The sequence below is a fragment of the Pezoporus flaviventris genome, unplaced genomic scaffold (genome assembly GCF_033815535.1).
Source record: "Pezoporus flaviventris isolate CSIRO_AGI_PZ_B2104156 unplaced genomic scaffold, CSIRO_AGI_Pfla_v1 ptg000066l, whole genome shotgun sequence".
NCBI classification, from domain to species: domain Eukaryota; kingdom Metazoa; phylum Chordata; class Aves; order Psittaciformes; family Psittacidae; genus Pezoporus; species Pezoporus flaviventris.
Window position 1 is genome coordinate 12,478,267 of NW_026892614.1, and position 24,371 is coordinate 12,502,637.

The following is a 24,371-nucleotide window of genomic DNA, read 5'->3' on the forward strand; positions in this document are numbered from 1 at the left end:
GCATATTTATAAGCTTTGTAACTATTGTTAAAATCAAATCCGACAAAACTGATGTAAAATATGTTAATGTTTATGGAAAATATCTTCTCAGTTTTCAGTGTAGGTTTGTAAAAGCTAGAATGCTTTATTTTATCTGATGGCTTTGATTTATTAATGGTGTCCTTTATTGAACTATATTTTTGTGGGATAAAAGGGTATGAGAAGGGGAAAAAAACTATGTTGATGTTAAAAAAGGATAATTGAAATATGCTTTTATTATCATTGATTTGTCTTTTTCTCCTTGTGCAATTATCCTCATAATACCTTGAGACTTGACTATTACTGCTTTTTTATTTGAGGGATGCTTGCAATCATTTCTTAATATGTTATTGTATTTATCTGCTGATAAGAAACTGAAGAAATATCCTGGAAAAAAATGTATGGGCTTAGGAAGCTTTTGGTATTAACTCAGTTTGTGTAAATAAGACTCCTGTATTAGAAGAAAAGTTGACAATTATTTCTCAAAATTGAAAAGTAGAAATAAGGGAATATTTTGCCATCTCTCCTTCAGTTAGAAAATAGCATTTATTTTCATCCCTTATCTTCAGTTGATACTTTTAAATCAATATAAATACATTTAAATGAGCTTAAAGAGTTTGTACTCTATGAAATTAAAAAGGGTCTTGAATTAAAAGTGTGTTTCCCAAATCCCAAATTTCATTTGCTTAAGTTACTTTAACTCCCATTCTTGAAACTGTTTTATCTGTTTTATTTTTAATGTACAGAAGCAATGTCCTTGGTTTTGTCTTTCATATTGTAAATAAATAAGCAGATACCTGCCAACCTTGCATTTTTTCTGCTCAGTAATACTGCAGCTGAGAAATCTAGTAACTGTAATGATCCTTTTCTAGATTTACACCAAAATGAAAGGCTATAGAAACCCTAATTGACAAATCTAACTTTTGTCAAAAGCCTGAGTATGCAACTGTAGGGAGTTTTTCAAGTTGCTGAAAGTGGCCTCTGAATTCCTCCTTCACTCCCGTCTGTAAAATCCGGTTCCATTTGATAAATTTGCCCATAGAGGCTCATAGTTTAATTTTAACACTGGGAAATCCATGAGGTATGATGTATCTATTCAGGTAGAATGTTTACACTGGGGAAGGAATACAGTTGGTGAGCATGAGTGAATAATTAAATGTCTGTGCTCCTTTGATCACAGGTGTTCCTTCCAAAAAAAGGATGCTAGTTGTAACGTGCTGCTCCTCAACTTTCTCTCCACCAGGAGATGTACTGTAACCACCAACAAACTTTATAGATAGATTTTTGAAAGGCTACTGGAAACTTAATTTAAACTTGATTTGACAAATACAACTGTAATTTATGTAGCGATAACTTAAACTTTAGTATCCATTCTCAGAGTATGGATGGCTTCTCAGTGAAAGACATTTCGTGAAAACCTCCTTATATGTTTCTGTGAATACATTAAAAGGAAAGTATAAAACTAGCTTAAAAATGCTCGCAAAGGGTTTTTTTTTTTTTAATCCAGGCAATCTTAGAAGGAGAAATAAGTTTATTATCTAATTGCTATTTAAAATATGGAATAATAGCATAAATTGGATTGGAAGACATTCCTGAGGTCATCCAGTTTAATCACCTATTTAAAGCTGTCTTTAAGGTTATATTCTGAATAGGTTGCTCATAACCTATTGCCCTTTAACTGTTGCTTTAGCATTTGACCATCTCTAAGGATGGAGATTTCACAAACTCTCCTTGCAAACTGTTCCTGTTGTTGATTCTCCCTAGTGAGGGGCTGCATCCTGTGATGGTTTCCTCTTGCCCATTCTTTCTGTACCCTGGAGAAGAGTGGCTCTCCCTTTTCTATAAGCCCCCATCAGCTAATGGGATCGTGCAAGTATATAGCACTTGCTCTTCTCCAGGCTGCACAAGCCCATCTCTTTTAGCCTCATCTATTATATGCTCCAGCCCGTAACTGTCTTGGAAGTTGTCTGCTGGCCTTGTCCCACTCTGTCCAGAACTGGAAACTGCTCCTTATGTATCCTCAAAAGTGCCAAATAGAGAGGCATAATGTTTTCTCCTGACCTGCTGGTAAGCTCTTGCCTGTGCAGCCTAGGGTGTGGTTAGCCTTCACCTCTGCAGGTGGTCCTGCTGGCTGCTGTGCAGCTTGTTCACCAGGGTCCTTTGTCCTTTTACACAGAGCTGTTCCTAAGGCAGTTGGTCCCCAGCTTGTGCTGTTGTATGAGCTTGCTCTGTTCCAGATGAAGGACTATTGTTGGCCTTCATGAGATTTTGGTCAGTCCATTTTTTTCAGATTGTCTAAAGGGACAGCTTGTTTTACCATGTCAGGTTGAAAGAGCTGCTGGGTTAGGAGTTGCTTCCCAGGCAGCTCAGCTGTTCCATCTCAGCAGTAGCTGCCTCCAGAGGAAGAGGAGAGTGGGCAGTGAAGCACGGACACCCTACAGCTGTAGGACACCATTCTATCATTTAGCTAATTTAAAAACATAGTAACAGCTCCATTTCCAACTTTAATAAACGTTTTACTGACTGGCCACTAACTGGAATTCATGTTGCTTATCACAGTTCTTTGGGGCCAGCTGTCCAGCCAGTTTATGTCCACCTTGTAATTTGCATGTTCAAACCATGTCTTTTAAGTTTAGCTACATGGTTACTGTGGGAGACTGTGTAAAAAGCATTGCTGAAGTACAAGTAGGTGACATTCATTGCTCCTTCCTCATCCGTAAAGCCAGTCATCTCATTGTGGAAAGCAACTGGGTTGGTCATGCATGATTTGCATTTGGCAAATCTGTTCAGGCTGTTTCTAAGCATCTTTTTATCCTTCGCATGCCTGGAAATGTCTTCCATGAGAAATTGTTCCTTAATCTTCCTGGGAACTAAAGTTTATGACGATTAGTCTATAGCTTCCCCAGACCCTCTTTCTTGCCCTTTTTAAAGGTGGCTGTAACTACTTACTGTGACCTTTCAAAGGCAGTAAAGAGTGGTTTTACAGTAACACTGGCTAGTTTTCTCAACATGTATCCTGTTTTGTCCCATGGACTTGAGTGTGTCTAGTCTGCTTAAATAGTCTCTAACTTGATCTTTCTTTTCTGTTGGTAGGGCTTTGCTCTCCCTAGACTGGGCCAGTTGGCTCAAGGTTTGAATTGAACTATTCATCAAAGACTGAAGAGTAACTAGTCTCAGTTATTTGTTAAAGCTGAGTTGCTGCTTTGAATGTAAAGCTTTAAATAAGAATAAATTGAATGAAATTAATAAAGCTGTGTAGCACCTCATTTGAAGACTTTTAGCTTTTTTTGAAGACTTTATGTAGATATAGTTTCTCCGAAGTAGTTTCTTACAGGATCAAGCAAAATGGTTAATTTCACAGTAAGAAAAAATGCAACAGAATATTATTTCATAGTAGTAGTAGTTGCAGTATTTTGAGTTGCATGAGTGATCACTCTGCTCATCAAAATGAGCATTTTGTGATTTATGTACTTCTTGTGCAGTTCAGAAGATCACAAGACAGTGTATTTACAGATCTCATAGCTCAGTTTATTTTTTTTCTCCTTGTTGCAGAAATTTGTAATGAGATTTGTGAACATTTTCTAGGAGATTCATACTTCATTATTTTCTTCTCCCCTCATTCACTCTTGTGCAAAAGAGCATCAGAACTACTTTGGAATAGATGAAAATCTTGGACCTGTAGCAGTCAGCATCCGGAGGGAGAAGGTTGAAGATGCCAAGGAGAAAGAAGGATCTCAGTTCAACTATCGTATAGTTTTCAGAACAAGTGAGGTAATGGTCTTTCAGTAATTCTGCAAAGGAACTGAAAAGTTAACTTGGAACTTAGGATGCTAGGTGTTTGGCTGTGGATATGTTGCTAACTTTGAAAATAAACCTGTTAGTGTGAAAAGGATGTTTCATGTACCGTTAGTACTTTACTCCTGGAACAAAGTTTTCCTCTTCTGTACTGCATAAGAATTTTCTCTTTTTGAGCAAGCATTCAAAAGGAGGTAAGTTGGCTGAAGGGAACTGCAGGGGAACAGCCAGGGAACAGATGATAAGAACAAAATTGAAGATAAGTTTGGATCAAGCTGCTTGATATTAACTTTCTAATGACAGAAATAAAAGATTAAGAAATGTAGAGGAAATGGGAGGGAAAAAAATATGAAAGGTAGTACTATGACTTATTTGTATTTTGTTTCAAAATACTTTCTTAGAAGGTTTTTTCTGCGAGATGTTTTTCTATGCTTCTACACACATGATTTGTGGAAGGAGTATTAATATGTTGATAACAATAATTGTAAGAATTGCTTGCTTATTGTGGAAGAATGTGTCTCATAACTTCTATTTCAAGTGAATTAATATAACTTGCAAACTAATTTCTTCTTTATCACAGCAACTAGCTTTGATTTGTATGAAAGTACACTGTTATTTGTAGCAAGCAACTATATATTTTTGTATGCTTAGGACTACTGCTTTTTATTGTGATTAAAACATAGAGAAGTGTTAGCTAGACCTCCTGATATCTCTGAGCTCATGTGCTTTTACAGATACAGAAACAGATATGTGCATACATATATATATTCATATATATAAAGCTAGGTTTTTCTTTTATTGCAAGAAAAGAGTGCGTCTGTATGAATGGAAAAGTGATTCAGCTGACTCACTTCTAAGAAATTACTCTCTCTTTACCAAATCCACTGAAGACAAAGCAACATGGCTTAAAAAATAGGTGGACAGGTTAAATAAAGGTGCCATTAGCTATGGCTGATCTTGTCTGTCCGACGCCACATTGTACTACTGTGTCTGCTAGGGTAGTATGGCATTAAAATTAAGAATTTTTAGTTTCCCATCTGCTTTAAACATTTTTTTCCAAAAATGTAAGTCTTAGGAATTAGAATAAGTTAATTAGATTATCAGTGGATTTCTGTAAACAACAAATATATTTGTCCCTGAGACGATAAGACCCTGTCTCCTCTTTAAAAGTTATTTAGTAATCTTTTTACTGGTTAAAAAGTTAAAAATAGGGATCTGTTTCTTCCCTTTATCTTCCAAGCTTTTGCTAAACGCTGAAGTTTATACCTTTGAAAGTCATTTAGTTCTAAAAATGTTTGGTGTGTTTTACCTTTACTGCAGCTTACTACACTTAGAGGAGCAATTTTAGAAGATGCTATCCCATCCACTGCTCGGCACGGCACAGCAAGAGGTCTGCCTCTCAAAGAGGTGCTAGAGTATGTAATACCAGAGCTGAGCATTCAGTGCCTGAGGCAGGCTTCCAGTTCACCCAAAGTACCTGAACAGCTGCTTAAACTGGATGAACAAGGGGTATGTAGCACATGACTTTTCTGTAAAAACTATTCATATAATAATAATTTTGCAGGCAATCTTAATAAACATGGATCTCTAATGTGAACCATTTACTTCCTTAGTTTTGGAGATATTTGTGTATTTTCACTGATAAAATGAGGTTTGCTTTTCTAAACGAATTATTTTTAAAATACACTGCAGCTTAGGAAAAATCAAAATTTGGTCTATGGAGTTTCTCTTTACATAAGTGAGAGAAAGATTATAACTGAGCTTTTAACATTGGCAAGAAGTGATTTCAGAGTCTGTGTTTGCACTTAACGTTTGTACACATGCTGAATGCAAATGAAAATGCATCTAACATTTTATTGATGTTGTATATAGGTAAGGAGGCAAAAGGATTTAACTATACCTAAAAGTTTGGGTGATTTTTTGCAATAATGTTTTCCGATTAACTTGCAGTAATCTTGCTAGAATAGAATGCTTCTGGGTTCAAACAACTGAAATTGTGATTAACACTAATGAAATAACTGCTTGGCAATGAAATATTCATATGGCTTATATTTGGAAGGAAAATGGTGAGACTTATTAGGTTCATTATAGTGAATCTGCGTCTTTGAAAACTAGTGATTCAGTTTATAGCATCTGAGTATTCTGTGAAGGACAGGCTTGTGATGGCTTTTAAATCAAATTTTAAAACAATGTTTTTAAAAAATGGTTGTTTAAAGTGAGGGTTGTGCTTCCTAGGCAAAAGTCAGTATCTGTCTGCTGGAGTTGAATCAGCTGATGGATCCAGTTAATTATGATGGTGGTATAATTATTTTTTAATGCTAATTCAGTTTTGAATGTGGTGATTGTGTCTAACATTGGTGGTGCATACCAGAATTCTTTTGTGTTCTTTTGTGGTTGAAAATGTTGCTCAAAATCAAGTAAATATAGACAGAAGAAGAGAATTGCTTTTTTTTGGTAGAATATTTAGTTTTGTATGTATATTTTACTACTTTTGTTCACTGTAGTCTTTGAGGAGGACTTCTAATTGAAAATTCATTTTGCCAGTTGTCCTTATTTACTCTTCTGTGTGTCAGCTCATATGGTAAAACACTAAAGGGTAATCAGAAGCACTTAGTTCTGAGTCCAAGAGTTCCTGATGTACTGCTGCTCTTTGTCTTTCCAGTTTGAGCACCAGAGTGAGTTTAGGTTAATCTAATAAATAATATTCACTGTTCAGAGGAGCAGAATATTCTAGGCATTGTAGAATACTACTTTATTTGACCTGACCTGAATATCTCTCAAACTCACTATAAATATTTCCCCAAAATTGGAAATGAGATTGTCCATTGAACCAACTAATTATTTTATCATCAACTCTTAATTTTGACATCAGTACACACCACTTCTTTTTATTTTGGGTGATCAGTCTGAAAATACAATCCTGTTGTGAACTGGGCTGTTGCTAAGCAAAATGTGATTTTAATGTGTCTTTTGTGCTACTTTATTATGAGATAATTACTTGAACATAGAAAGCTGTCCATAGAACTGGCATGAGATCCATTTACGCTTTAATCCTCTTATATACTTTGTGCTTTCAGTTTATTAATCAAGTAAATACAGAGTTATGCTTGGCAGCTGAAGTGATGATTGGCTGAAGTGTCATGAACTTAAAAATATGAATAGTGATCTAGAGGATCAATACTGTCACCAGAATAATATTAATTTAGCATTATGGTGTATTAAATGTTTGCATAGTTCCTCAGCAAACTGAAGTCTATTTCGGTGTTTTGATTTAATTTTCTACCAGTTTTGTAGTTTTCAGTGAAATCTAGTATGGATTATGGAGGAATCATGTGGCTAAAACTTTATCTCTAAAATGACAGGAGAAAATAAATGCAAACTGGATACTTGACCTAATTTGAATGTATTAAGAATCCGAACTGTCACAGTTTATTCTGGCATATGAGAATCAGCCTTAGATTTGGCTGTAAATTTACAAGAAAAGACAACCGTTTACCTATAAACTGGACATTTGTGTTTTTTTTAACTTCTCTCTTTAATGTCCCCCTAGTCTCCTCTCCCTGTTTCTGCTAATGGTTGTTTGTTGTATATATGTTTTTTGGTTCCTTTCACATCCCTCTGGGAATGTTCCCTACTCTCTAGGTCAAAGGCTGCAGTTTACAAAAATCCCAAAGAAATTAGGAGCCTTGATTACACTATATTTAGTGGCTGTTGAGTGTTTATCTCTTGAGGTTTGTTGCCTGAAAAACTCAAATCTTCTCATGATGAAAGTCAACAAGTTGTTGTTACATGATAAAGAATCAATATTGATAAAGAATTAATTTGTATAAGAAGATAATAATATAGCAAGATTCACTAGTGAGTGATTCTGAGTAGAACATAGTCATTTTGAGTCAGAAAGGATTACTGTGCACCTGTAATACATATCACATACACAACTAGCTAAATGGGTTTAGAAATTATTTTCTGATGTCACATTATTAAATTGTTCTCAGTGTTACATTAAATGTAACATTTCTAATTTAAAAATAATGTAATCAGGACTATGTTTGTAATTATTTACTTAAAAAGACTTAAATAAGCATGTGGTACCATTTCGAAACTGTCAAACTTTATCAGTTTTAAATATTCTGATAGTTTTCTGTGGCAGTTAAATGTGCCAGATGAGATGATCTTGCCAAAGCTCATTTATTTCTTAGGCATTTACTTTTAAAGGTACCTCAATTTCTGCTTCTGCACAGTCCATGTGGTCTTGGTATGAGAGTTCTTTTGCTTAAGTCTTTTAATTTCATAGTCATGAGTGCCCCTAGCACATGGGTAAAAGGTTCAGATTGCTGGAAATGAGATTGTAGCTGCTGTGGTTTTTAGGAATGGTTGTGTTGGTAGAATCAAATTTGACATAATTGCCTAGTATTTGCCCAGGAAGTGAGAACCCAGGATTTCTTCCTAGGGGTGGGGAGTTTCAGATCCTCATCTTCAGTGTCTGCTAGGATAATGTTTAAACCATGAGATTGGTAGGTTGTTTTGGATGATAGAGGAATAATTCACTCCTGTTTGGAATTATATTGATATTCATGAACAAATTCAGGAATGACTGGTGTCTCCAGAAAGACACAAGGCGTATGACTGCGTATTTCCAGGCTGAATATTTTGCCCAAGTGATTCATTACTATTATTTGTCCCTCTATTGTTGGTGTCTCAGTTAGCATTTAATGTCTCTACACCTCAATTCTAATGTGAAGTCAAGGAAATTAACTTAAATTCCCTGTGGTTTAAGATAAACTATTTGACACAGAGCTGGGGTAGAGGTGGCAGTGTGTTCACAATCATTTTAAGTCTTTGCTGGGAAGTGTCAAGTACCAGCACTGCTTCCTGTAATCTAATGTTTCTATGACCAGTTTTATTCCAGTTTCCCCCATGAAATGTTCATGCTAGCTTTCCACTGAATAAAATAGTCACTAGTATGCAGTCTGGAACCTTCTGTTAAATACCTAACTCTCTCCAGTCAGCGCTTCAAAATAGGGACGAAACCAGGAAGCTCTCTGTATTGATAGTATCTAATGCTAGTCAAAAGGAAATGAGAAGAGCAAGCAGTATCTTAACCCTCCCATGCTCCAGAGTTCAGGAGTCTGACTCGGGCAGCTCCTGAAGTGCCTCCGTAACCCAGAATGTCCTTTTATTTCAGATGGTCGTCCTTCCTCTTCCACATTCAAACTTTGTCACAGCTCCTAGTTCTGTGCTGCCAAGGTGAAACCTTATTGCAGCACCATTCCTCATTCCTGTCCTTACTGAGTCTGTTATTTGTCCCTAACTTGTCTCTAGTCAGTGGCCTCCTACCAAAGTATGTTCCACAAGGGCTCACCCTTACATAAAGCAGTTGTCAAAGGGAGGGGGCAGACTGGGGCTCAGAGAGGCAGGAGGGCTGCCATCATACATTAGTCTTATTCCTGCTGTGCTGCTGTAGGTTTTCTACACCAGTAGACTAAATTCAGGGTGTGCATTGTGTGAATATAGATCTGCTAAAAAAATGGAGTTAAGCCTGTGTCGTGGTTTAAACCCAGTCAGGTAATTCGTTCGCTCACTTCCCCCCCTTTCTTGCCCTCCCCCTGCTCTCGGAGGGACGGAGAGGAGAATCAAAAGAATGCAACTCCCACGGGTTGAGATAAGAACAGTTTAGTAACTAAGGTATAACACAAATCACTACTGCTACCACCAATGATAATAATGATACAGGAAATAACAAGGGAACAGAATACAACACCTCAGCACCAGCTGACCGATAACTCGCCCCCCAAGCCCGACCAAGCTCCGACCGATACCTCCTCCAACCCTGCAGTCTCCCAGCCCTTCCGGCTAACTCCCAGTTACATCCTGGGCATGACGTGCTGTGGTATGGAATAGCTCTTTGGTCAGTTTGGGTCAGGTGTCCTGTCTCTGCTTCCTCCCAGCTTCCCCTCCTCCCTGGCAGAGCATGAGGCTCACAAAGTCCTTGGCCAAACCAAAACATCTCTATCAGCTCTGTTCCCGAGCCGAAAGTCAAAACACTGCACTGCACCAGCTACCAAGGAGGAGAAACATGACTGCTACTGCTGAACCCAGGACAGCCTGTTCATACTAGTTAAAATGAGAGGAAATTGTCCTACTGATAGGCTTAACTTAATAGTACAAAAAGAATTTTTGGCCCAGTTGATGTTATGAAGTGTTTTGCTATTGACTTTAATAGTCTACAGTTTCCTTGTTACATCATTTTAATACATTTACCTTTTGGGTGTGAGATACTTGTTGTTGAAGAGTCTACCTATGGCCTTCAAAATTCTTCATTAGCTTAGCCATCTTGGGGATTTTTTGTGTGTTGATTGTGTATGAAATTAAATACTTAAACCAGGAATGCTGTCAAGTTTGATCTTGAATTGCATGGGAGACAAAAAAGGATAAAAGCTTAAAAAGGCAGTAGCATTATGAAAACATAGGAGTCTAGGATAGTGAAAGCATAGTGAAAGCTTGTATTTCTCCAGGGATGATGAGGATTTAAATAGTGGTTTTCTCTTCGTTTTGTTTTGTTTGGGTTTTGGTTTTTTAGTGGTTTGTTTGTGGACGGTTTTTTTTGTTTTATTGGTTTTGCTTTTGGTTTTGTGTTGTTTATATTTTTAATTGACTGTTGCCAGCTCCCTTACATACAACTCTCCACTTAAAATGGACAAATGCAGCATTTATCAAAGAGGGAAGGTTAAGGGTTGTTTGAAGTCTGGAATGGTATTTTTTACACTTTCTTCTTTTATATAAGTAGGTTTTGTTGAATCAACCTTTTAGTGTTCTCATCGTGTAGTTTTTCCTCAAAAAATCCCAACCGTTGTGGTAAAAAGTTGATGCAATAACAAGTCTATGGTACAATAGTTTTACATTATACTTAACATGGCAGACCATGTGTTACATATGAGAAAGGTGAAGCAGACTGTTCTTGTCAACCTTTGCTGTAATAGGAATATATACCATCTTTGCAAAGCACACTTTAGACTGTAATCCTGAAGTTTGGTTAAGAGAAGTCTGCAGCAAGAGAATTGATCTGAATCATGAATATGTGTGTGACTGATGTTCTCTGTCATTTCTGAAGCTCTAAAACGTGTCAGTTAAGAATAATAGGACTATTCCATTCTCCTGTTTGTCATCTTAAGTATGCATAAAAGCTAAGAAAATAAGACAATACTCAAGAAATAATAATCTCTTTTTATACTTCTTTTAGTTGTTATACAGTTTTTTATATGAATAATTTATCTCTTTTTTAATGTTCTAGAATTGATATTTAGTTTCTTTAACAAAACTAACCAAAATCTGTTTTCTAGCTTGAAGTATACTTTTGAAAATAGGGAATAATTTTTTAACGATGGATGATATTATGGGGAGAGCAAAAGATTTCACTTAACAGACGTTACTGTTATAAGGGCCTGTTTTAACTGAACTGCACTGAACTTAAGTGGTAGAAATAAGGGAAAATAAGCTCACTGTTATGAGTCTGAGAGAGAAGATAGTTATAAGAAAATTTTCAGTTATACAAAAAGTTGATAGTTATACTAAAACTTCTCATACTGTAACGTGCAGTAGAGTGCTTTTATAGGTAACTAAGTCAAAAGCCTTCATGGGCTGCTTTTATCTTTGGATAGTGTCAACCCAGTTTTCTTTCCAGAGGGTTGTTGCGGATTTTACTGTTGTGGGTTATTTTGGTTTTGGTTGCTTTGTGTGGTGACTTAGTTTCCCAAATAAGAACACTTTTTTTTCATGTTCAGCTATCTTCTCCAGGGAATATAACAATGTTAATATTTTATTTGTTAATATTTGGTCTGTTATTGACTTTGCTTCTGTATTTTTTCTTTTCCTTTATTTATGTTTTTTATTTCAGCTGAGTTTTCAACATAAAATTGGTATCCTTTACTGCAAAGCAGGCCAAAGCACAGAGGAAGAAATGTATAACAATGAGATGGCAGGACCGGCTTTTGAAGAGTTCCTTGATCTTCTGGGCCAGAGAGTACGGCTAAAAGGATTTAGTAAATACAGGGCTCAGCTAGATAATAAAAGTAAGTTACATTTCCAATCTATAGCAGAAACTATAATTATTCAGTTGATCTACTGCACATCCTGTCCTGTCTTTTCATGCTCTTGACTTTGAGTTTTGATTAGTAAGGTTATATGGTAAATGAGGAAGATGAAACATTATGATAAAAGCATATACCATACCTTGTCTGAAAGTTTACTTACTTTTTCTGTGGCATTAGTAGAACTGAAAATCAAAACAACTTATTCCATTTGTGTGCACTCAGTCAAAATCATACTATGTGAGTGATATTTTTTATGTATTTCAAAATTTCCCAGCTATACTTTAACATCTTACCCTTAAAAAGGCAAAAAAAAAAATTTCAAAAATAGAGAGTCATGACAAAGGACAGTTTTCCTTCCTTATTATTATTAAATTTTTGTGGTTTTTAATCAACGTACATACTGATGTTTATATTTGAGGGTCAAGTTTTCTCATTTTCCTAGTTCCTCACACATGCACAGTAAGCATGGCATCATTCAGCAGTTGAGAAACATTCATCTACCTAACCACTGCGTTGTTACTGCCATTTCACCAGGTCTTTCAGTTTCCCTAAGTGCAATAGTATAATATTTAATTGTACACATTTGCTGGGGCTTGTAGCAAAAATAGGAACTCAGATGTTGCTATTAAAGTCAATGATAGGTTGACATTCTTCTTTACTAGCACTGTGTTTCACTGCCATTAGATTTAACTTAGTATAATACAGTTTTAACAGAATATTGACAGCTCATCACTATGAGCTGTGGTCTTAAGGTTATTTGGGTATTCATCTACTTTATTGTAACATACTATTTTTAAAGAACTTTTTTTTTACAATGAGAATGAAACACTGGAACGGGTTGTCCAGAGAGGCAGTAGAAGCCCTATCCCTGGACACATTCAAGGCCAGGCTGGATGGGGCTCTGAGCAACCTGATCTAGTTGAAAATGTCCCTGCTCGTTGCAGTGGGATTATACTGGATCGCCTTTAAAGGTCCTTCCCAAACCAAACCATTCTCTATTTCTGTGATTTGATTTGTATCCTAATTTTTGCTGCAGCTTGTGTACTACATCCTGAAAATAGAACTTTTTTAATGTACTGTATATGGCCTGTGGATAACAAAAGAAATATTTTAATTAGCAAAGTTTTAATTAGCAAAGCTACTCGTGTGTGAATTAATTAGCATAGCTACTTGTATGTGAATTCTACTTACTGTTGTCATCAAATGGGAGAGTTCCTTAACTATTACAGATAAGCTGCCAAGAAAGAAGCTTGGGAAGATGTAGTTAGAGGTCATTATGGGAAGATCTTTCCTTGCAAGGGATATTTTGCCTTTCAGATAGTCACAGAGATCTGAGAATTCGAAAGTCCTCTTATTTGCTTCTTTGGTCCTCCTGCCACTTATCTATCCAACCCAGCCCAGTTCTAAGGAATCTCTTAGTGTTTTTGCTACTTCAAAATCAGTATCCATTTAACTGGAATAAAACTGGATTTTAAAAAATTTTTATTATTTTTAGTGATACATTTGAACCCTGATTGGTGTCATAGTCATAGAAGGATTTGAAGAATTTCTTTTATATTATCAAACTGGCAGTGCCCTGGTAGCCTGTCATCTCCTGTACAGCATTAGGAGAGAGACTTAATGATTCACATTACAATTTTTGGAACTACCTAGTGCATGTACGTTGTGCTTGGTACCAGGTGAAGATAAGTTGTTCCTAAGCCAGTCTCCGGAGGGAGTTGAGATATGTGAAGTTGGTGATAAAACCTCATGTTTTTACAATGAAGGGAGACCAGCTTTTCAATTCAAGAAATCTTTCCCATTTTCCATCTGTAGTAGTGGTAGGAAATGGTGAAAAAAGTGAGCTGAATCCTATGACAGATTCTAATTTATGACTTAAGGTAAGAAAACAGCAATTCTGTAGCTCTGTCAACCTGTGTAAGCACCACATTTATTTTTATTAACATTATTACTGCTTCGCTTATATCCATGCTTGTTTTACTTTAATAATTCAGGCATGATAGACACTATTGCATCCTATTTCAGTTCAGAATAATAACTCATTTTTCAAATTAATGTGTAGAAATACTTATTAGTGCACTGTGGATGTCAGACTTCTGGGATGAATTGATAAATAGGGATGAAAAATTCAAAGGAGTAAGGGGTTTTTTTTGGTTTTTGCCTTTTTCCCCAGTCAGACCATGTCCCAGTATCACCTAGTAATTTTTGCCTCTGAAAATATATGCTGGTCTGCCAAGCAAATTCAGTTTCTGCATTTTCCATGCTTCACTATGAATGCACATTGCTGATTGGCATTGTGTACGTATCATTTGATAACATCATTTTAATGTTTTACTACACCTGTGTGTCATTAATGAATTTGACCTGTTATGATATGTTGGCTTAGTTTGTAACATAGAGGAATTAAGAGAGTTCACAAAGATATAGTCTTCAGTTTGATATTAAATGAAAAATACTGTCTTAATTATGATATTTTCATCGTACTTGTTTTTTTTTAAATAGCATGGCACAGGTAGTATAGCATGTCATATTTATAATTGGATAATACATTGATCAAACTGCCTGCATGTTCAGAATAGTGTAATAATTTCATCTCTAGTAGCTACATTTTTGGTAGGCATAATGTTTCATGCTCAGTTTTTATAGTGTTCACATTTATAAAGTTTTTATATTCCCAAATGTTTGACTAGCTGTATTTTGTTTTTTTTTTTTTCTTTACAAAGTTCTTTTTGTTTTAATTTGGTCTGTTTATTTAATATTTTGATAAGGGATTAATTGGTCCATTTCTTATGGACTATAAGATGTAGAATGTTGTTGCCAGTTGACTTGTCTGTCTGGTAAGCACCCATTACTTACTTTCTCACTCAACCCACAACAGAATAGGGGAGAAAATCAGAAGGGCAAAAGCAAGAAAAACTTGTGAGTTCAGATTAAAGCAGTTCAGTAAATGAAGGAAAGAAAGGAATAAAACCAAACATGCACACACCCCCCAAACAAAACAAACCCACTGAAAAACAACCCACCACCACACCAACCAGCCAACCAACAAAACCCACCCCCACAAAGACATCTGATGCAAAGGCAATCACTTTCTACCTCTCATCAGCAGACTGATGCCCAGCCAGTCTCTGAGCAACAGCTACCATAGGAAAACTGCCCCCACTCCAGTTTGACTGCAGGACATGATGTTACATGATATGGAATATATCTTTGGGCAGTTTGAGTCAGCTGTCCTAGCTTTTTCCACTCCCAAACTCTTGCCCTCTCCTTGCATACACACCAGGGAAAGAGAAATCTCGGATGCTGTGCAACCACCATTCAGCGATTGCTAAAACATTTGTGTGTTAGCCACACTGGTTTGATCACATCTAGAAAACAAAGCACCAAATGGGCTGCTTTGAAGGAAATTAACTCCGTCCAAGCCAGACCTGGTGCAAATGTAAAGAACATATGGAATATATTAACTGCGAACTCTATTCTGCCCTTCTTTAGTGTGTTTTTAAAGGAATGTTTTGTGCAGTATCTGTTCAAGCTAAATTAACTTTCTTTAATAACTAATTGCAAAAGGATGCAGGCAGTAGGGTTGCTGAGATCAGTGTAGTTTAGGCAGATACGTGTATTCTGCAATATAATTTGTTTTCTCCTCCTATCTCTTCAAAACTTTATAAAATGCCATGAAAAGGTTATAATGGATATATATTTTTCAGCAAAGATTTTAAGAGAAGTGCATAATGTTTGCTTTTTAAAGCAATATTTAGTTAAGAAACTTCAGTGGAAATTATGCTCCCTGTTTTTAATGTAACTGTAACATGTATTACATCAATATTAAGAAATGAAATGAATGCAAACATAACTGATGAAGCCTGTTGTAATTTGAATGTGCTCAAAATTATACACACACACAAATGTTTTCAGCTCTAGCACTGCAGATACAGTATGGTTGCTGTTTTATACTTAATTGTATGTTTCTATACTTTTAGCTGGAGAAGTAACATGGCCAATCAATTCCTTTTTGGAATACAGTTACTCTTTAAAACAAAACCAGACCCCAGAACCTTAAACAGTGTGTACAAGTGAACACTGGAAAATGGTTATTGTTGTTGATAATATAAAATTATATTAAAAAAATGAGTGAACAGGAAAAAAGTGAAGAAAAATTGATAGTTTTGATTCATTAGTGTGTTCCCAACCTCCTGCTTTAAAGTTGCTTGTGCTTACTTAGATAATCCATACATATTAAAGAAGGTGAATATGTATGGATTCAGATCATGTTCTGAATGATGAATTTGACTGCAGATTAAAACTCATTTAATTTGTTGTAAAGATTCTGAAATGGTAACTCTATTAATAAACCTCCAAGTAGAAGACATAAAAACTAAAAAAAAACCAAACAAACATCTCAAGAAAAAAAAAAGAAAAAAAAAGAAAGGGCTGGAGCACCTCTCCTGTGAAGACACTGGCACAGGTTGCCCAAAGAAGTGGTTAATGCCCCATGCCTGGAAGTGTTCAAGACCAGGCTGGACAGGGCTTTGAGCAACCTGGCCTTGTGGGAGGTGTTCCTGGCCATTGCAGGGGGTTGGAACTGGATGAGTCTTAAGGTCCCTTCCAACCCAAAATATTTTATAATTCTATTTTAATAATTTTAAGAGATCTGAAAAGCCCCAATAAAATCATTTGACATGGTACTACAATGTATGTTTTTAAAATTTCTGTTCTGCAGTATGTGTTTTAATGTCAGATTTGAAGTAGCATTGTCAGTTTGTTTTCAGTAAAGTATGGGATTAGTGTTCTAGAAAAGGAAAATATGTATTATGTAAAACTATACTCAAGTAGCTAACAGTTCTTTTTCTCATGAAATGCTAATAAATTCAAAGTTCTATCATTTAGGCCTCATAGAGAGCAAACTTCTTGTGCAGCTTCTTGCAGGACCCTTCTATTTCATAATATGAAACAAAAGAATAGGTAGATCTTTAGACGATCCAAACTAGTTTTCTTCTACTGAAAAAAGTTTTAAATTGCATTAATAGATTTAAATCATAGTATGCAAAGAGTGGTGTTCTCGAAAGTACTATGAATGTTTTGTTTTACTGACCTTACTGCAATTAAATTCATTTTCAGCTGATTCAACAGGAACTCATTCCCTCTATACTACCTATAAAGATTATGAATTAATGTTTCATGTATCAACAATGCTTCCATACATGCCCAGTAACAGGCAACAGGTATGGTTTTTTTAACTTTTCATTGTAATTTTACATTGTAAATGTTTGATACTGAAGGGTTTGGGTTTGGGGTTTTTTTGGTTTTTTTTTTGATGTTTTTGTGGTTTTTTTTTAGGTAATACTGATTTAAAACTGAGTTGCTTTGTAGGAAGTATGACTGAATATTTTTTTTCCCTTGAAAAAGAAGGCATTAGGAATCTTAGGATTTTTATACTTTAAGAAACTTATCCTATCATCTCCTCCATTTCATGATACTATTAAAAAGTAGTTCTGCTTGTGGTGAATGAGTTGTTTTCAGTTTAGACTAGATTTACCTCATGTATGTTTTAAACACCGAATAGAATTAAGTTTGAAAATAGTCCTATGGTTAAAATATGCATATAATAAGATTTTTTTAATTGTTCCACTTAATCCTTATGTTACAGATCTCAAAATGTTTATTAATGTGTCAGCTTAGTAATAAATGCTTAACTGTATCCTTCAAGGTTTCTGCTTGGAAAGGCAGAAAACTGCAGTGTACTTATTTCTGGTGAATTCCCTTTGTTTAGGTAATAATTCAGGATACCTTTAAAGCATTAAGGATGGCTAAAAAGCAGCGCAGCATCCAAAGTGTGTGGTGCACCAGTAAGGTTACTATGTCTTGACTGACTTAAATATTTCTTGCAACTGGATTGAGAAGTACAAGCACATTTGGTGTAATATGCCAACATTAACACTTAAAGCAGAATTGTTCATAAGTCACATTGATAATAGTTTGTAACTTTCTGAGCTACTAATCTGCATTTTTCTATGTCTGCAGAAAGAAGTGTTGGATTTATTGAGTTTTAGAATATTCTCTCATTGCTATGAAAGATACAAAGATTACAGTAATTTTGGAGGGTTGTCATGAAATAAAGATTCTATCTCACTTTCTTACTGCACAGCATACCAGAGGTGATTACTGATTGTTAAACCATGTGTGAGTTGTATCTTTGATGTCTGCCCTATCAATAGGTCTTGTGGAAAGAAAGAGATGTGTCAAAGCAGCCAGAAAAAAAAGGAAAATATTAAAATTCTGGAGAAAGGATGAATCAAAATTGAAATGGAAGAAAGTTTAAAATGTATTTATTATGTATTTTAAACAGTGCATAATGTTCTGTTTGAAGAACTGTTTCAATTGAACAGTTAAGACAACTGCAAATTTTGCTTCATTACACTTAGGGTTTAGAAACTAAATTAGGAATCAAAAGCCATAAATTCTTCACCTTATGAATAATATGAATGTTTAGATTATACCTTAAAATGTGTGGCTTTGAGCAGACAAAATTCAGCTGCAGCACACACTCAACTGTGCCAATAACTAGCAATCAAGGTGTCTGCTTATCATCACTGATTAGAGATGGTTCCACTTCTCTAAACTTTCACTTACACCTTATTACAATACAGGATTAATTTAGTAAACACATTAGGAGTTGTTCTGTCCGTATAATCAATCATAACAATCTTTGACTGGAAAGCACATGTAATTAGGGAAAACTGTACACTATTAAGAAGGTATAATACACTGAATGAGCTTGTCTTAAAAGGAAAAAATATTTTCATAGCTAATCACAGGCACTGACAGTAAATATGGCCTTACTGGGATTTTATTGCTTTTGTTGTTGTCTTTCATGACTTTCCATTGTTTGTGAGAATAGAATGTCCTCTTGCCATGATCCACTAATTTTCATAATTGTTTGCTTTTTGTCAGCTTCACTGCAGTGTTGCTCTGCCACCCCCCTACTACTGTCCTTTCATTTCTTCCTGTGCCTTCCTTTCAGTCTCATCATTTCTAAGTGTCTTTCTTTATAGTTAGGTGCCGATTCTTGTGTACAGCAAAATCCCCCAATTTTAACTCCATGGTTTTCCCCAGCAACAAGCAGTCCTTTCCACAGTGTTTTTAGTAAGCTGTCTTCTTTGTCACTTTAACAGGTTCAATATTTAGTAGAATCACCACGTTATTAATGATTTCCTTTGACCAAAATAATGTGGCAGTTTTCCAGTTCAAGTAGTATGCCTACTGAAGACCCACCACATTATTTTTTTAAAGTGCTAGGATCTAGCAGTATTTCCACAGCATGGACACTGTCTTAAGGAAACATGACAAGCACACCCAAATGATCAGAATTTAGCCAGCCTTAATGTGCAAAAGGGATCAATGATCATGGTGTAATTTTTTCTATTACAGTTTAGTTCCAAAATAGCTACTGAAGAGTGAAATATATCAACAGCGTTATTTCTTAAAAGCTTGGACAAAAATTTGATTAGGTCCTTTTCCTTGAGACATTTTAGATGCTGAAGACCACAAATGCAGTTGAATTCATTGTGTTCAAGAGAGAGATTTACAGGTGCTGTGGAATATGAATTTTGTTTCTTCAGGGTTTGGCTCACTAACTCTACATACCCAAGTAAGGGAAAGTTAAGGACCGTGGTAATTTTCCTTTTAGGTTATGTTAGCAATGAAGACCCACATTCAATAGTTATTTTTTGCTAGCATATTGTGTATGTACTTCATGATGAGATTATTACATCCTGTGCCCATATCCCTTGTTTGGTAATTACTGGGCCAAGGTATAGAGTCGCTCTTCATCGTCTACAGCTAAAGCCTTCAGTGAGCAAGCACTGAGCATTGCTTATATTCCAAATACCTGTGAGCCAAGAATAGGCCACACCAGAATTGTTTGTTGCTTCTTCCAGGACATAACTACGCCCTGCTTGGTCCCTGATCAGGACATCCCTCTAGTTTTAGAGCCAGCAGGAGATCCAAAGAGCAAGGTAATTTTCACTTTGGCTGCAACATAGGCTGGGAATTTTAAAGTCAGCTGCTCCTTCCGAAGGACAGAAGAGACTACCAGCCCTGGTGTGGCCAGTTCCTTTTCCTTTACTGGCCTTTTCTCAAATCATAGTTCAAGGCTTTCCCGTTTAAGCTTTACCTTTGCGATGTCCCTTTCCGAATCATTCCCTTGCTAATTTCCCGTTCACACATTTGCACTTTTTGCACTCTGCTTGTGTACACGTGGTCAGACCTGGTCAGTCCAAATCAGTTCAGATAACCAGTTTTCACCTGGTTTGATGAAAAATTAAAAATAAATCAGATATGCTATAATTAAACTTGTTGAATTTAAGCTACTGTTAAAGTGGCTGAGATAACAAGACATGGTTATACCAATCTCAGTTTAACCAGATGTAGTGAAATATCTTTTGCTATTTGTTTCTGGTTTTGGTAGTGGCTAAAAACTTAGCCACTAAAAGAAAAATAAAACTTTTCAAACCACTTATTATAGAAATATACTAAAAAAAGTTTTACTTTTTTCTTACGTGACTTAATATTTCGTTTAATTGAATGAAGAATATTCTGCTATTTTGCTTATGAATTTCACTGCTACTTCAACAAGAATTCCATGTTGTTTCACAATTTGAATAGGCTATTGAAATTCCACAGAAGTTAGTAGATTTTTATGGCTGTGCATAACCTGTAAATACACTGTTTTAAGACAGTACTTTTCTTCAGAGATGCATATCTGGAAATTAAGAATTGAGTAGTTAAAAATCTCAAAATTAATGTAGTGGCTATTATTTGGCATATGTATTTTTAATCCAACAGATTCTGCTTTTCTAACATATTTTATTTACCAGACTCCCCTTTGTGTGTCTTATATTTTTACATAAATTTTCACTGATTTCCTTTTGGCTGCTTATTGTACTTGATTGAGTTCAATTTCAAATTCTGCCATGCTAATTTAGCCTGATACTAGAATGATGTCAAAGTGTTTGACATCTCATTACTGTAAGTAATCCTCTGTAATCTGTGTACCCTATCGAGAGTTCGTATTGTCCTCTGCATTGGCATGAGGCTTCTTAAAGTACGTTAGAATGTTAGAAAGGCAGATTTAAAGGAAAAAAAGAAAAAATACCACCCCCCCCAAAAAAAAAAAAACAACAAACAACCCAAATCTGAGCAGACCTCAAAATGGGAGAGGAAGGGGAAACTGAGAACCTGAAAAAAAAAAAGACCAAAACCCTAGAAGGTAAAAGCTGGGAGGAAAATATAGGTTACAGAGTAGAAACTAGGGAGGGGTCTCTTATAAATCTCTTTCGCTTAGTTCCAGTTTCCTTCAATTCCTTTTTCATTTTCAGTATGCTATGCTTACCTCACATTTCCAAGGAAAGCGTGTTCCCTCCTTCTCCATTCAATGCATTATTCTTTTCCTATTCCTTTATCCTATCCAGAGCACTTCTTTCCATGTTCCAGACTTTTCCCTTTTAAAGTTCTTTGCATTATGATACTCTGCACTCAGCCACAACTGTGCTTTGCCTTTACATTGTGTTGAAGTTCACTGACCACTTATGCATGACAGTTATTTATAACAGTGTTACAATGATTTTATTTTAAAATGTTGAAGAAGTCACTAAGATCTCCACAAGCTTGGTAAGGTTCTTGAAAATGATGACCTGACTTATAATTTCCTATTTTTTGTGCCCCTTAGCAGTTTAAGCTCCTGAAAAATGTTTTATAAATAGGATATGGAAACTGCCATAATTTTGAAAAGCCTATTTTTACTAGTAAAATTTCAAACATTTCTAAAATGTACCTCTTATTAAATGACTGCTATTCTTGCTTAAGCAGCCTATGGTGGCAAGCAGGGCCTCGTAGGAGGAATACAAAAGCAGAAAATAATCTTGGAAACCGTGATTGTCTTGAGAAATAAATCTAACTTTAAATAGGATATTCCTTTCTAATTTTTACAGTTTTGCTCTGGGGAAATGTATAGGCATGAGCCACTATGGCAAGAAAGAGTAATTGGGCAGTTAGTTATATAACAAAGACAGAAATGAATCACCTTGTACCTCATAATTGGAAGGTTTCTTAAAAAATTAATTGTGGTGTAAATTCCAACCTATGAGATAATAATAACCTCTAAACATGAACTTGTGCTTCACTACTATGATTTAATTGTATGGTTGAGGAGCTCAGCAAATTGAAGTACCCCTGACACATAGTTCCACATAGTAATTTGTACGCAACAGGCTGTGTCTCTTAAATTGGTCAAATAGCCAGTTATTTTGATTATAGTCCTAAAGATAAGGAAAATTGACTGAGCCACATGGCTTATACCAAGTATTATTCTCTGTTCTTATATCTGTTTTAAAGTTACATTAGAAATCTTATTTCTTAATCTGCATTTGGGATGTTGATTGTTTTTAGAATAATACAGATATACTGACTACTTTAAAATTGTGGCTTTGGCCCTTCTTACTACTTTTGGAATACCATCCTTTGTGTTATTTTAGGACATATAATGAAACACGCTCATGATTCTTAGGCTTTAACATGTATAACTTTGCTTTTTTTGTTGGTATCTGAAATACTAAGTTTTAATGGAACTGAAAAAATATGAACAAATACTCTTATTAGAAAGACTGTGCTCTGTAAAATCAACTTGATAGAGAAATTTGTTCTGTCATAAAGTTTTCAAATAAATTTATTCTTGTATCCCTTTTAGTTACACATGAGCTAAGGTAAAGCTTTAAGTGTCTGTATGCTGTTGGTTGACAATGCAAGTTCTTTGGGTGGATATTTAAAATGTAGCACATCCTAGAATACTTTTTTCCATCTGGTAATATACATGGATATCTTGTAAGCAAAGGTATTGAAGAAAAAAGGTGTAAAAATTTGAGATACCTACTTCCGTGAGGAGAGTGAACATCATTTTACTGTGTTGATTTGCTCGGAGTTTTTGGGGGTGGAGAGGGAGAAGTGGTCCCTTATTGCTGGACATGTTTTATAGTGTTTATTAATTTTTAGCCTGTAACAATGATTTAGTACTTTAAATTATTCCTTCACTATATTTTGATAATAAAAGCTACCAATTAGATGTTTTTAATTAATGAGTTTCTAGTAGGTATTGTTTCTCCATGAGTCTCAGATCTGTTTCTCGAGTATGCAGTTGTTAAAATTTGTGATGAGTATCCATTATAATCTCGGTTTGCGTTGTTGTCTTTTTTTTTTTTAAATAATGTTAAGGACAATTTTTAATAAAAATTCAACATGGAAAAGGAAGATTTATTGAGAAAGAAAAGCAGAATTATATTTTTCAGATAGAAGTAGATCTTACACTGTAAAGAGAGAACTGAGACAGTTCTCTGAATAGTAAGAAATGTCAAGTGATGTCCCTTTTTTTTTATTCTAAAGTGATGCATTGTAGTAAAGGAAATGTATTTTTCTCATTGGATAAAAGGAAAATGAGCAGAACTATGCAGAACTAATGTGGGGATGCAAGAGAGCTCTAGTATTTTTGTGAATTTAGCCCAATTTCCTTTCCCTTTTTGCAGTGCATTGCAGTGTTATCTGTAGCTATTCAAAATGTGATTAATTAAGCTGAAAAATTAAGCTTCATTTATTTTGGTGGTAGGGTTTTTCTGTGTGTGTTTGTGTTTGGTTTGGTTTTCTAAAATGAAGAAATTGTGATTTTTATTTTTTTTATAACTAATTTTTCAATGCATGTTTCTTGTCTAGCTGCTAAGGAAAAGGCATATAGGAAATGACATAGTTACCATTGTCTTCCAAGAGCCAGGAGCACTTCCTTTTACTCCAAAAAATATCCGTTCCCACTTTCAACATGTATTTGTCATAGTCAAAGTGCATAATCCTTGCACTGAAAATGTGTGCTATAGGTGAGTAGAGCCTTATAACTATTTAAGTTCGGTTTTAAGACTATAGTGGAACTGCCTCATCGATTTTGTATTTCCTAGCAATATTATATATACAATTTTAAAATTTCTGCTACATTTTCTTTGAGTTTGAAAGCCCAGTGTCTCCCTTGCACATATCTAGGGTTATGGGGCAGTCTGTAGACTGAAAAGGTTATGTGCAGAGATCTGCGTTGCTGATTTATGGGCACAAAATTGGGAAATAACAAGTTAGTAAAAGTAAGATTTGCAGACATAGCAATATGAATTAATTTAGAATTTTTATTGCACATTTCCTTTTTCAAAGAAAGTGACTTAAAATGAAGTATTTCTGAAGGCTATTAACTTGTATAAATCCCTGAGTATGACAATATGATTGCAGGATGAGTCATGGCCTCTAAGTATAAGAATGAGGACTTTTGGGGAGTATAAGTACATCTCAAATTTCGAATGCTCTCAACTCTCCCATTTAAATTACATCATGAATTCGTCATGAATTCCAGCAAGGTAACCAGGTGGAAGCATAGTTCTGAACTGA

At 35.3% G+C, this 24,371-nt stretch overlaps 1 protein-coding gene across 5 annotated transcripts in view; it reads left to right on the forward strand.

The window, feature by feature from the left end:
* The window catches only part of SIPA1L2 (signal induced proliferation associated 1 like 2), a 148,105-nt gene that overhangs the window by 65,494 nt on the left and 58,240 nt on the right, over nucleotides 1-24,371 (forward strand). For all 5 annotated transcript variants that reach the window (XR_009746565.1, XM_061471267.1, XM_061471269.1 and 2 more), the window contains exons 4-8: nucleotides 3,656-3,789; nucleotides 5,134-5,322; nucleotides 11,708-11,882; nucleotides 17,022-17,125; nucleotides 23,661-23,818. Coding sequence is in view for 4 of the 5 variants with exons in the window: in XM_061471267.1 (XP_061327251.1) it covers nucleotides 3,656-3,789; nucleotides 5,134-5,322; nucleotides 11,708-11,882; nucleotides 17,022-17,125; nucleotides 23,661-23,818 (760 nt within the window). In the remaining variant the exon portion in view is untranslated. The remainder of the gene's footprint in view (nucleotides 1-3,655; nucleotides 3,790-5,133; nucleotides 5,323-11,707; nucleotides 11,883-17,021; nucleotides 17,126-23,660; nucleotides 23,819-24,371) is intronic.